Genomic DNA, 14,145 nt, shown 5'->3' with positions numbered 1-14,145 from the left:
GTGATTTCAGTTTTTCGTATTTTAGTGAAAACCTATTTTCAGTGATTTCAAACGCTACTGATCAGCCTCGCCTGGTTAAGATGAGGCTAGAAAATGTCATAGTATGATGTGTGTCTTCCATGTTAGACTGGTCCGACCGGATTCAGCTCTCAGAGACACTCCAGCAGAAATGATTTACTTTGTAGAGAACAACCTCAGCATCACTGCACAATCGGAATCGGGGTAGTTTAATGGCTCGAGCAGCCCGGGGAAGAGAGAGGAAAACACTTGGCTGCTGTGCTGAATATGTTAATGTAATCAACCATCCAAAGATCATCATATAATTTTTCCGTGGATCATGAGGTTTGGTGCTGCTTCATCAGCTGGAGAGAGAAAACGCAAACACTGGTTCAGACATCCGTATTTATTATTCAGGTGTATAGAATAATTATTCTCCATATATCAGGAAACAGTGTGGAGCTGCACGGGAGGAAGAAAACATGATTTGTTATGAATCAGCCCTGCTTCTGATTCATGTGATTGCAGAGTCACGAAGGGGTTTCGGCAATACAGTAAGTCATGTGAACACAACCAATAAACGCATTCAAATGTCTTCAATCATAATGATCTAGTGCGCGGTGCGAATGCCTTCTGAGGCCAGAGCACATTTAAATTCATGTGAGGACTTCAACATGGGCCTCACTGGGCGCCATTTCTCACCAAGGGTCTGGCGCCGTCGTTAGACCCCAACAGCGATGCGGCGAGTACACACGTTAATCAGGAACGTCAACACATCAATATTGCAATGTCTGAGCATGCAGGTAATCTCCGTCTGATCTGGGGATGAGGCAGACCCCCAGGAAGCAGGAACGCTCTCTGCTCGGCCGTACGACGCCACTTCAGAGCTCGACTTGCCACCGACTGTTCTGCATAAGATCCTGGTGCAGGCGCTCAGCAGTGGGAGATAATGTAGCACCTGGGAGCATTTAACAGCTTTACACAGCGTAACTTCCAATTTCAAGATAACTCCCGGTTACTCTGCTGGTGCCGCTTCTATTAAAGCCTCCTGCCATAAAGGGAAAAATACTGATTCACACAAATCATTAAATTCATAATGTGTGAGACACCCCGAGCAGAGCATCTGTCTGCTATTACCATTATTTCTCCTGCATTTTTAATAAACGGAAGAAACATGGAGGGACGTTTTAGCCTACAGATGCGTTCTTGTAAAATCTGGTTCTACTGAATCAATTTGTACCGGGAATTTCTTTTTAATGACTTCATTTTTAAATTTAAAAAATTCTATCTATTAATTTTCCCCTTTTGACAAATGCAGAATCGGCAGACATAAGAAAAGAAGAGCTTGAAGAAACATTCTCCTTCAAAAGAAAAAATATCATGGTAATAATACATTATATTCTGCATTGAGTTGGAATTTTGTTCCCAAACTCTTTACATAGTATGGGAAAATCGCACTCTTACATAAAACCCGAGGTGAAGCTATGTGACTGCTCAGCTTGTAGTTCAGTCACTTGGACGTTAGGTGTCACTTTTGAGCGAAATATTAAAAAAAATATTCATATTCTGGGATTTCTGGAAATATGTTCAAAAAGAGATCGATTTAAATCCGAAACTTTGCATTCTAGGCATATTCCCTGAACACTCTATTTTCTATTTAACTTCTAGTGCAGTTTACACGGTTATATTCATTTCTATTCTTTTTCACTCCTGCTGAGATGTAATACTCTATTGTTATATTCACTGTATTATATATTGTAATCCAGGTGCAAGATGGCATCTCCTCTTATCTTACATCTCCATATGTATTTTGTTTTATTATGTGTAGAATAAATCAGTTAAAATCAAATATGATTAATAATGTGACTAAACACAAGTGACAGTGTTAAGCATGTGTTGATTATCTCGAAATAAATTAAAAACTAATTAAATTAAACACATAAGAACACAAACAGCCGCTTCGCTGATCCGTGTGTCTTTGCAGTGAAATAAGTAGTTTTAAAGATTAAAGCGTTAAGCATGGATGTAGCTGACCTTGGATCAGATTAACATCCCTCTCCTCACTTTCCACCGCGGGTCTGGGGACCACACACTGATCCTGGGTCGGTGTCTCCCCCCCACGTGCTTCCAGCCGGGGACCACGTGGTCCGGCCTGCCAGAGGACCATGTGGTGCAGCAAGATGGCGGCGCGGTGGATGGGGAGAGAAGCGGAATTAAACGCCGACGGAAGCGACTTCCTGAGCCACAGCTTCCACCACGAGGTACCGGGTCCCAGTCTCTATCTGCATGGGGGTCCCGATCAGGGGGGGCGGGCGGGATCGGGCGACAGGAAGTGGTTCCCCGGGGCGGGCAAAGGCCACATGTGCGCCGGGCGACACGTGGCTGAATGAGGGAGAGGGAGGCTAGCGGAGCTCGGGCCGGTGGTCGGGGGGATCGCAGCAGGTTAAGAGGGTGTCGGGACAGAATCACAGTAATTATCATTTTGGGTCACATCATCGGGTCTGTGATCGTGTCCCACATTGCAGAGAACGGTCGTGTTAGAGCGGACAGGGAGCGGGCATTAGCCTCGGGAGGACACCGTGCTCACATCCGGCCTGTGTCCTGGTCCCTGGTCTGGTCCCTGGTCAGACCACCGACCGAGTCCTGCTCTTTCTTCACCCTCCTGCCTCTGCTGTCTCCAGCTGCAGCTCAGTCTGTCTACAGGCTGGTTCCTGTCACGTTAAGACAGGTGACTGTCCCGGGTCAGGTCCTCTGAGCTCCTGTTTCTCTGCAGCAGAGATGGTGCTCAGGTTGTGACAGCTGAGGCCTGTTGAAGCCCCCCCCCTCTCTCTCTCTCCTGCACACCTCTGTCCTAATAAACTTTACATCACTCTCTTCTTACTTTACTTAGAAATGGTCCTGAAGCCTCGCAAAGAGTCAATAGTTTGACTTTTTGATGGTGTCAGTTTTCATCCTGATGTTTACAGACTAAACACCTGTGGCTCATGTGTAGATGTTATTTCACTGAGGAAGTTGTACAATAGAAGTGCTGCAGTAAGTAAATTGATCAGTTCGTCCATCAGAGAATGAATCAACGACTACTTGTTGTACCTGGCAGTAAAATAATGATAATTTTTAAAAAATGAATGGCACCTGATCTCATCACCTTAGGTATTTTCAGAAGTTGAATATACAAAATGAAGGATGAGAGAAACAATTTTATTAATAACTAAAATATCACTCAGTAGAACATATTCATCCACCAACAGTTCCCTCACCAGATACAGATGTTTATTTGAAACAGCAGCAAATCAGAATCAGAATTCTTTTAATTGCCAAGTATATTTGCACATACAGGAAATTGCCTTGGTGTGGTTGGTGCACATAAATAACAATCAGACATTAAACAACATATATATATAGAGAGAGAGTTATGGGCACGTACAGTGCTAAGGTGCAGAGATTTTCTGGAATAGGCGGTGACCGTTAATATTCATTAACAAGTAAAACAGCTGTGTGTGTGTGTTGTGTGTAACAGTAACTCTGGTTATATGCACACATATAGATGTTAGCCCCTTAATATGATTAGATTTTGCTTTGAAATCCAGATTCTCAAATTTTTCTCAAATGAATCAATGAAATCTCACAATGTTAGAGGAAGCGAAAGAAATCTCTGCAATTTCCCAACGCATACTGCTTCCTTCAACCAAGTTCCGTGATAATCTGTCCTGGAGTTTTTGCGTAATCTTAATTATAAACTAACAGTACAGGTCAATACTACACACGGCAATAGTTACTGTTTTGCAATAGTCATGAGCTGTTAAACAATTATAATTAAACTACCAAAACACTTTCAGGGTGCACTGGTTTTATAGTATTGAAGATGTATGTATAAATGTCCAAATAGGTCTGCAGCTGAGTTTTAGTGATGAACGGAGGAGCGGAGAGATGAGAAATTCCACAGCGGCAGTTCTGATATTTAAAATAATAATCCCCGGTTGTAGTTTGTCCAACATGTGTCTAGTCCTTAGCGATAGTAAACTCAATATATTTGAGTTTGGCCCTGCGACTGCGAGTATAACAAACTATGACATTTTAATATGAAAATGTAGGCTGAAAGTGATTTTGATCTGTATTATGTTTTACTTTCTGGCCATTTACCAAATCAAAAATACTCAATAGTTTATAAAGGGGAAATTTTTTTTGATGCATTACAGTTGTGTGGTATTTGTATATTTGGTGACGGGCTAATTAAGGAGTGTATCTCAGCGGCAGGTCCCAAACGTGAAGTAAACCTCGGCCTCACTGCTGTTTTATGGCTGTGTTTGCAGCCTTGTCAGGGAGCTTTTCCTGTTTATGCTGAGAAAGTTAATTTTCAAGCTCATTGCGTCCGGAGCCTCAGTCTGTGCTCCCACCCAGAAGAAGGAGTGTGTTGTAAAACTGCAGGAGGTAAATGTAGACAGGATCATTGTGCGTGCACAGTCTTTATTGTACACAACCTGGGTTTTGATGTCGTTTTTTTCGGATTGTGTCTCTGCAGTCGCTCCTGAGCCGAGGTGATGTTGACGCCATGGACTCACAGTCCTGTACGGATCACTCCATCCTGTCCATTTTTGACGACCCCACAGTCACAACAGAGGTCAGTGTTAAACCTTGTCAATCTGAACGACTCCCCATCATCAGTGTTCAGACGTGTAAAACACCTGTCAGAGTTTTGATAGAGTTTATTAAATCAGAACATTTGGACTGTGCTGGGTCTTCACAGGATAAGAGTGGAGTGGAGGAAGAGAGCGAGTCCCTGCTGTCGGCCCTCACTGAGATGCTGGACAGCGTGGGGGATGACGAGGGGACTCTGTCTCCCTTCGATGTTCTGCCTGACACTAAGCTCCTCTCCCACCAGAGGTGCAGGGACAACCCAGTGGTGAGTACACACACTGGAGAGACAAATTAAAAGACATATCTGTTGATCTAGTGCTTCATGAATCTGAGCATCAGTCTGAGACGACTCAACACCATCTTTAATGTGTTAGGGTAAAAGACAATTTATCAGGACTGCTATGGTGTATGATAACATAACAATTTAAATTATTTGGACAATCAATAATCGATAAAAATATGCAGGCGAATCGCAGCTTTTACTGCAAATCCGGGTGGAGGCGAGATAAATGATGTAAAGGGTAATGTAGTGGTGAGGTGCCCCCTGACTAAGGGATATTGCTTTTGTGCAAAGTATCAACACAAAGTAGTAGTAGGCTAAGTTCTTGTATGAGTCACAAAAAGCCACAAATTGTATGTGTGTTATTTTCAGGTATTAAAATTAGGGTTTGTAATGTGTTTCTGATACAGTTTTTATGTTCTATGTTTCTCTTCACCTCCTGATAGCCATCTATAAATAAAGTTGTCTGGGACAAAATGAAGAAAAGGTTGCTGTCTGTGGCCCTTGCAGGATTGTGATAAACACAACCAATAATTTCACTCAGACCAGATCAAATGATTGGCTCGCGTACCGTTCTAATAAATAACAGAATGGTTCATTAATCGTAATCGAGGCAAAAGTTTGAAATAGTGATTTGTAGCACATCATGATCACAAAAAGGCGAGTTGTGAAGTATGAACTGCTCACGGATCCATAGACTTGGAATGTTGGGATACATGAACTTGGTTTTATTTAGATAACTGGACATGCTAAATAGAGACACTGACTTTTCTGGTTCTCAAAGCTTGGACACTAAAGATCTAAACCTCCCTCTCCTTCTCTTTAGGTCATATCACTCAGACCTACAGCAAGACCCACATCACCAAAGGTAACCTTCTCTATAAAGACGGATGGAAAAAAGGAAGATGAGAGCAATATTCAGCTGCTCACACAACAAAGTCAAATATCGTTAAAGTCCAAGTCAAAAGCAGAGAATGAAATCGAGATCTTCACCTCCACCTCTTTGGTCAACCTGGTGAGGCTCATGCACCCCTACTGTCTGAAGCTGTACGTGGAGGAGGGGAGTAAAGAGAGGAAAGACCACACGCTGTTCTCCCAAGAGGAGGTGTGGCGGTACGAGAGGCCGACCGAAGGGAGCGACGAAGAGATAAATGTGGTGTCTGACGATGAGGAGCCTGTGAAAGGGGAGAGAGAGGAGAAAAGAGAGGATGGGAAACTCCTGAAAGGTGTGTTGCTGAATGGAAAGAGAGCGCCACCATCCAGGGAGAGGAAAAGAGTGAGCTTCGGCCCCGTTCAAGTGACTTCTTTTAAGGAGCCAGTGGAACAGGGACTGATTGAGACAAATCTAACGAGTGGGAACACAAGTGACACTGTGTCAGTTCCATTCTGTAAAGCACTGGAAAACTTAGCAGGATCGACACTTGAACCTCAGACAGCAGCGTCTGCAGAAACGAACAGTGACAAGGCAGACGTGGTGCCACCTAAAGGTGAGACGAAGGCCAAGTCACTGAGCCTCCAGCAGTACAGACAGCTGCGCCAGAAGAGACAGCCCCTGGTGGAGAAACAGGGAAGCAACACAACCAAGTGGCCCTCGGTTTCTGAGGCCCCCAAGGAGTTGACCCCCATCTTCAATTTACACGGACAAAGTCAAAGCACCTGTGGACCAAAGACCAGAAGCAGCACTGATCATCTGCATAAACCTGGCTTCAAGACTGTATCCCATCATGCATCTCTGTCGAAGAGGCCCTCAGAGGCAAAGCCATCCTCTCATCTGCATCACAGAGGATCAAAGCGCCCGAGACCTGAATCCAAAACCGTCTCTCCGGCCAGTCCACTGCCAGACAACCGGACTAACCCAAATGGGAAGGTGCCTGAAAGCACAAGAAGTCCAGCAAAGAAACCAACATTGATAAGTATCGATCCCCCAAATCCTGTCTTCGTTACCCTCCAGGTTAGCCAAACAGCCCCCCCATCCACTGGCCCCTCCTCCTCAGAGTCCAAAGTGGAGTTCCACAGCACCGACTCTGACCTCCACTGCACCACACACAAAAGCCAAAAACAATCCTCAGCAGCACCTCTTGAAAGACAGCCATCCTCTTCAGAGCCACAGCCCCGGGTGCTGTTCTTAAGCCAGGACGGCACCGCGCGGCTTCAGGAATTTAAAAACAACTTTACCCGGATCGTTTCAGATCTCTCCTCTGCACCTCTATCACTGTGTCCTCAAACAACACAAACCGAACCTGCCTCAGAGTGCAACACACCACAGCCACCAACACCCGGTCCGACTAAACAAACCGAGCTGGAACCAAAGACTCCTCAGGCACCAAGTGAAGACACAGAGAGGCAAATAAAGTGTCCATCCTTCACGCCACACTCCGCTCTGCCACCCTCCGCTCTGCCACCCTCTCAAACAGATATTCTCACAGCGATAAAGAAGAAGGTGCCAGAGATATCCCAGGGTTCCTCTTCTCCAGAGGAAACCCCACCCTCGCCTCAGGTTGGCTGCAGAGCGCAGACTGCAGCTTCCGACTCAGGTAAACCAAAAGAGATGTGGTCAGCAAATCCGATACAATAAATAAAAAAGAGTATTATATATATATATATATATATATAAATATATATATATATATATAAAGCACCTTTCAAAACACAGTTGCAAGCTCTTTTACCGGGAAAAAACTAAAGTAAGTTGAAGATCACAGAGCAATAGAGCAGAGATTCAGGCCTTAAAAGTCAGCAGTAAAATCTTAAAATGGCACTAAAGCTATGAATTAAGCTGATGTATTGAGTAAATATTACTGTTCCTCTACCTCAGTGATTGAAGCCCCTGATGTGACCAGTCTGCTGGAACAGTTCGAGGAAACACAAGGTGAGTGATCAGATGACTGGTGCACTTTATTTAGATGCTGATAAACCGTTGTTTAACCTCTTTTAATTCTCCCTGCTCCAGCTAAAGAGGACAGAGTTTGTGAGAACCAGCCCGATCTCAGCAGCTCTACTCCACCTCCCAACCTGCTAACAGATGGATGCATGCAGCTGGACAGAAACACGCCTGTAGGACCAGAATCCAGATTACTCCACACCCCCTCTGTGGAAGCACTTGAACCTCTACGTAATTCGGAATCCTCCAGGACTCTGAACCCCCTCAGGAATCAGCCACAACTCCAGACCTCAGAGCGCGTGGACATCCCCGAGCCCCTCGGCACGGAAATCATCCTCAGAACTCAGGAGCAGCCTGCAAGACGCAGGAATCCTCCATCTAAGGCCATTCAGATCATAGACCCCCGCCCTCTGCCGTCCAGGAAGACTCACATCGGCCCTTCAGAGGCCCCTGCTGCTCACACCTCCGCTCACATGTATCTAATTGTATGCTCTGATCACGATTACTGTGGCTCTGCGGATCCTTTAGTAACAAGTGCTGCTCAGCCTAACAGAGTTAGGCCCTCTTCACTCAAGGATATTTCTGAAATAACTCCTGAATTGCAGGTGACTCCTCTCGACTCAGGTGCTGCTGCTGAATTAAAAACACAGACCTCGACTGGACAAACAAAACCGGTGTCGCTTCATCACTCTGAGCAACGCACCACCGGTTCAGAATCAAACCCATCCACAGACACAGCTGTGCAGCTTCCAGATGGTGGTGCAAGTGAAGAGCAGGCGGCCCCATACACCCTCCCTACACCTCCACCCAGTCCTCCCGACAGAGGAAGGGACAAGAGGAGGTATATGAGACGGTCAGCCCATTCTGACTCCAGCTCCAGCTCATGTCGTTCCTCCTCCTCCTCCTCCTCCTCCTCATCTTCCTCCTCCAGCTCTGCGTCTCGCTCTCCAAAGAGACGGAGGTAATCATCGTCTGTTAACCACGCTCATTGTTGCTCTCTTATCTGTCATCAGTGCATCATTCCCAATTCTCAATTCGCAGACTCCATCACCGGCGTTCCGAGAGCAGTTCGTGTTCATCGTCCCCCTGCCGATCCGTTTCTCACTCACCGCCTCGCCGCTACAGGCTGTCTTACTCCAGATCGAGATGCAGCAGGTCAAGATCTAGATCGTGGTCCCAGTCCAGGTCCCCATCCAGAACCAGATCACCATCCCTGCAGATTTGTAGAAGGCAGTGGAAAGATGTTTACAGGTTAGTTAATGTTGTAATTTGATTGTCGTCTGATATGCGGGTGTTTTCTATCTCTTTCTGTCTCTTATTATGGATGCACCTTTGTGATCTTGTTTTTCCCCTCCCACCTTCATCACTGCAGCAGCAGAGAGTCCAGGAGCCTGAGGAGAGAGCACGAGATCAGAATCCAGAAACTTAAAGCCATAGTGAGTAAAATATTACACTTAGTGTTGTTTTCATCTAGATAAGCAATGAATGGTGAGTGATTGTTAAACTCTCCAACAGGACGAGCGCAGGGTGGTGTACGTCGGCCGTATCCGCAGGACGATGACACAAGAAGAACTGACAGAGCGCTTCTCTCAGTTAGGAGAGGTGGAGAATGTGTCGCTTCACTTCAGAGAAAGAGGGTACGTCTCTATTGCCTTCACTGTTACTTGTGAATTTTTCCATCTTTTATCACTACATCAGTATTTCAATCCTGAAACTTCGGTTCCCATAGCGACCACTACGGCTTTGTGACATTCTACAACATGGAAGCTGCCTTTGCAGCCATTGAGAACGGCTGCAAACTACGGAAGCCTGATGAGCTGCCGTTTGACATCTGCTTCGGTGGAAGAAGACAGTTCTGTAATTCAAACTACTCTGATCTAGGTGAGACAAACAAGGACAAGTACATCACTTCACTGAAGAAAACAGTTTCCCTTATGTCTTTGCACAACTATTCCTGCCCAATCACAGTGATTTTAGTGACCAGCACCAGAGGAACCATAATATATGTTGCAGGGGACTTCACGTCCACAGACACATACATGCATGGTCAGGAACCACATATACACACTCAGGCTACAGCCACACTACTACATTTTAGTTAAAAAATAAAAGCACTGTTTCTACATTGGTGCCTGACGTCCTGGTGAGTTTTTGAGCGCCTGAAACCGTTAAGTTGGGGAAAAACGGCGACCAACGCTCTGGACCATCGTCGATTAGGACAACAGCTCATTCATCACAACATCAACAATAACTGATTCTCCACTTCGGGGTACTTTGAGCCCCTCAGAATGTACAGATGTTCTGAACACTTCAGTGACAGTGTCAACAAAACCTAAACAATGTCCGTCTCTTCCTCAGACGCGAACAGAGACGCAGACCCGTCTCCTGCCAGGAGCAGGCTTGAGGACCTGGACTTTGACTCGTTGCTGAAACAAGCCCAGAAAGGATTGAAGAGGTAGCAGAGCACCGAGCCCAGGATCTGCCGACGACAAGAAGAACGTGTTTTTGTTTTTTTCATGAACCTCAGAGCTTTTCAGAGCTTTTTCTTATGTAGCAAACCTTCATATGTTACTGTTGTTTTTTATGTTGTGACTGTTATATGCATGCTGGTTTTATGTATGCAGTAAATATGCATTCTTAATTTGAAATCATGTGTTAATGGGTTAATGGAACAAGTTAAAGTCTTTCATGCATTCAATAACACTGATAAAGTTTTGTATATATAAAAGGAATAAAGATGGTTTCTTAAAGAGCTACAAGTAAACTTTCTTTAGAGCGGCTGCGTCCTGGGAGATCCAATCAGAAGTGAACAGTTCGTCGGTTCACACCTTTTATTTATGAGTCCTGAATGAGTGACTTGTGATCAGATGTCACTTCCCTCATTAAGATGTATAATATCATACTTATGTAGTTGTTCTTACTCGTCGGTGTTTACAGATGGGTTTGATGACGATGTTTGTGTGTTGGCATGAGCAAGAGAGATGAGTCCAGGGGCTGAATGAATCTCGTGCAGCTGTTGAAAGATTTGACCAATTTAGGAAAAGAACGTTCATGTGGTGATCAGTGTTGATGTTGTAGCCACAAACAAATCAATGTATGGTCACTGAGAAGAGTAAAAATACATTTGATTCAAAGTAAAAGTATCAGGTCTGAGGCGTCAGCTGAGTGGGCGGTCCATATATGTCCCAGGATGCATTTGTGTCCACACAATGAAAATAAAGTGGCCACATGCATTGAAGAAGAAGAATTTTTATGTGTTCAGACCTGAACTTGTGATTTAGTCACTCAGGAAGGATGTTCATACCAGGTTCGGAACGGCGTCTCCGACTTGTGATTTAAGGGAAAAGCATGAGTGTAGTTAATCACACGTTGAATTTCGCAGTCCTAGTTCAGTGGTCCCAGCTCAAATGATACATAATGTGCATTTACATAAATAATAGTAAAGTTAAAGTGCAAACCATATCTCAGCTTTTGGCAGGAAGTCGCTGACAGAAGGCCTTGTTAGGGGGTTTCTGACCACAGTGTTGTAGTCTCCTGCAGAAGATCATAGAGGTTTTCAAAAATTGTCATTGCTGTTGGCTAATGTAATCAACTGTTGTGGGGGGGCTCTTAGCTCGACACCCCAGCCAATCTTCTGCATGGGACAATAACTTAAAACTGTTCAATGTTCGCATGCACTTGTTTATACTTAGTTCAATTATGCATAGTAGGAGTTCTTCTTAAGATCCTCAGCTGTATTCCTCTCTTTCACTACTTGGCCACACTCATCTTCTCTTCATTTTCCTGTACTTCTTTGTATAAGAGAGAACTCTCCCTGTTCGTAACACTTTTGAAGTTTCAGGGGTAAACAATGTTGCAGCCGAGATCGATACATCGAAGTCAAACAAACAGAAAATGCCTCCATACTGCTCCTGTGGTGTCATCCAAGTGTCTTTAAAACCCAACAAATACAAAACACTATCGGTTACACCATGTTTTTAGCTTCCTACTAAATGCTGTCGAGAGTTCTCGCAAGATGAGATCAGCAAGTTACTGCTGCAGTTACTAGGTGGAGGATATCAGAAGGAATTTAGGCTGAAAACATGGTGTATATTATGCAGATTGGGGTAGAATTTCAATGTCAGGGCCTACAGGAACTCGGATGACACCACAGGAGCAACATGGGGACATTGTCAGTTTTTTTTCTGTTTTTTTACGTCTGAAGTAGTGGTCATTTACTTTGGCTGCAACGCTGTCTACCAGTGAGAAAAATCTTTTGTGGACTCAAACACTTCACCCACCACTCGATCGGCAAAGTGGTGAGTAGATACTGAGGGAATTTTCATTTTGGGTGAACTATCCATTTAAGGCCACTGCGGACATCCTGCTTCAGTTGCTTGATCTGTTCCCAGTCTTCTGCTTCTTCTTCTTCTTCTTTCGGTTTATTCGCAGATGGAAACCAACGTCAAGGTGCCTTCCCGCCATCTACCGAGTTGGTGCACCATTCCTGGAGGCACTGCATTACTACGTTGATCTGTAGAGTGGACGAAGCCAGCCCCTATTCCATCTCAATGTTCTAAAAATCGACTTAACAAAATGTTGTTCCTTCAGATCCAGCAAAGATCACCATTCCACATGAATCTTCTTATTATCTCTTCTTCATTGGCGGTTGGAAAATAACGTCAAGGTGCATTACCGCCATCTACTGTGACAACTCATATCAGAGCCTGACTACGAGAGACAAGGTGCTACATTTGACAGGTGTCGTGTTTAAGAGCTTGTTCAAACCCCAACGCAGAGACAGAACACAGAGCACTACGCAGAATGGAAAGTTCAAGCTTGTTTATTGTCCGATCAAAGACGGCACAAGGTTGAGACGATGAAGCGGAGTGCGAAGGATTTCGCTTGCAGGATATGATTCATTCATTTTCAGGATTTATTATGAAACATAATTTCATATGCAAATATTGACGTAGTATCTTAGGCTGGCTGTCAATATCTGGTTTCCTCAGTGCCGATACCTTCTGGCATTCTGCCAGGTGTGCCTTCTATCTCTGAAGGATTCCTCCACCTCATTATAATTAAAAAGTCCCTGCTGCCGATGGTTTGTTTCAGTGTAAACTGCAGACCTCTGTGGCTTAGGTCTGGGAGCCCAGTCTTCTTCTGTGTCAGTCGTGAATGAGAGCCTATCTTCTACCTGCCTAGCAGCAAAAGTTGAATCCTGGCAGCGAGCATCCTGCTCGACCCTGAAGTCCGAAACATGCTGTTGCTTTCGCTCTTCTTCTGTCGAAGACCTGACTTTATTCCGAAGGTCACTGTTCAGGTGCTGCTGCTTCACTGTGGGGATCAGAGCCTGGGAAGATGTCTGTCTCTTCCGTCCTTGTCTGGAAACTGTGGATCTTTCCTTCTCAGCTTGTAGCTCAGTCACCCTCTCCATGGAGCTGGTAGTTCTAGAGTCCCTGTCCATCATCCTCTGCTTGTGTAAGGGTGACCTAGATCCTTTTTTCCTATTGATGAGCTGTTCATTCAGGGATTTCTCTTTTTCCAAATGTTGTTGGGTCTCCAGCAGGTCATTGCAGGCCTGGATTCTCCACTCTCGTTCATTTTGAGTTTTGTCCTTCTCGTTGTTCAACCGGTCTTCCAGATCCCTGATCTCTTTTTGAAGGCCCTGGTACTCATTCCTGTTGTACCAATATCTTTCTTTCCCTCTCTTTTCAGAATTCAACTTGTATCGTGACATGGCGGGACAACTTGCTCTTTCTTCCTGGGGTTGAATCAGGTTGAATCAGCAGTAATCTTGCTGTTTGATTTTGTCATTGAGCAGATGCCTGATTTTGTTTATCAAAAAGTTTTCTGTCTCAAAGCTGTGAGATGTTCAGAATGATCAAAGGCTGGTTCATTGGGAATGATTAAGGTCAAGAGCTGCATGACACATCAGAGCCACAGAATGTCTTTAATCTTAGAGCATTCAATTCTTCTATGATTTGTTTTGCAGTATTTACATTCTAAATACAAATCTGTGATTCAAATTTAAACATTAAAAGATGCTCCCCTTTTAATATTGAAAACATGGTTAATTGATCCGAAAGTGATTGACAGGCCGAGCACACAATTACACACCGTTTTTATCAATGGTCAATTGAAATGTTGATGTCACTCCTTGTTTTGCTGAGATCAGCTTCTTGTTCAGTGACTCTACACAATCAGCTCTAGTTTTTACTTGTCCAACTCAAACAAGTGTGCTGCATAAAAATACACATCCATATATTTACAACTCTCTGTGCACTGAGTTCTAAATGAGGCCAAAGTGCAGATGACCTACAGTCAGCACAGTATCTGAAGGCATCATGTACAGACAGAGATGAAGCACTAA

At 44.4% G+C, this 14,145-nt stretch overlaps 1 protein-coding gene across 1 annotated transcript; it reads left to right on the top strand.

Moving 5' to 3' along the window:
- The first annotated feature begins 2,169 nt into the window (after positions 1-2,169).
- LOC133022891 (peroxisome proliferator-activated receptor gamma coactivator-related protein 1-like) lies at positions 2,170-10,528 on the top strand. Its single transcript, XM_061089801.1, has 11 exons — positions 2,170-2,258; positions 4,517-4,615; positions 4,742-4,897; positions 5,739-7,446; positions 7,728-7,781; positions 7,863-8,754; positions 8,835-9,044; positions 9,166-9,229; positions 9,309-9,430; positions 9,523-9,674; positions 10,152-10,528. Exons 1-11 carry the CDS (start codon positions 2,178-2,180, stop codon positions 10,250-10,252), a joined length of 3,639 nt encoding a protein of 1,212 aa, XP_060945784.1. The 5' UTR covers positions 2,170-2,177; the 3' UTR covers positions 10,253-10,528.
- The last annotated feature ends 3,617 nt before the right edge of the window (positions 10,529-14,145 follow it).

This window comes from Limanda limanda, chromosome 2 (assembly GCF_963576545.1).
Source record: "Limanda limanda chromosome 2, fLimLim1.1, whole genome shotgun sequence".
Classification (NCBI taxonomy): domain Eukaryota; kingdom Metazoa; phylum Chordata; class Actinopteri; order Pleuronectiformes; family Pleuronectidae; genus Limanda; species Limanda limanda.
This window is presented reverse-complemented; position numbering and strand designations above follow the sequence as displayed.

Coding starts and splice junctions, on each gene's coding strand:
- LOC133022891 (XM_061089801.1), top strand. CDS start 2,178: ATGGCGGCGCGGTGGATGGGGAGAGAAGCGGAATTAAACGCCGACGGA. Junction 2,259..4,516: donor GCCACAGCTTCCACCACGAG/GTACCGGGTCCC, acceptor GTGTCTCTGCAG/TCGCTCCTGAGCCGAGGTGA. Junction 9,431..9,522: donor CTTCACTTCAGAGAAAGAGG/GTACGTCTCTAT, acceptor CGGTTCCCATAG/CGACCACTACGGCTTTGTGA.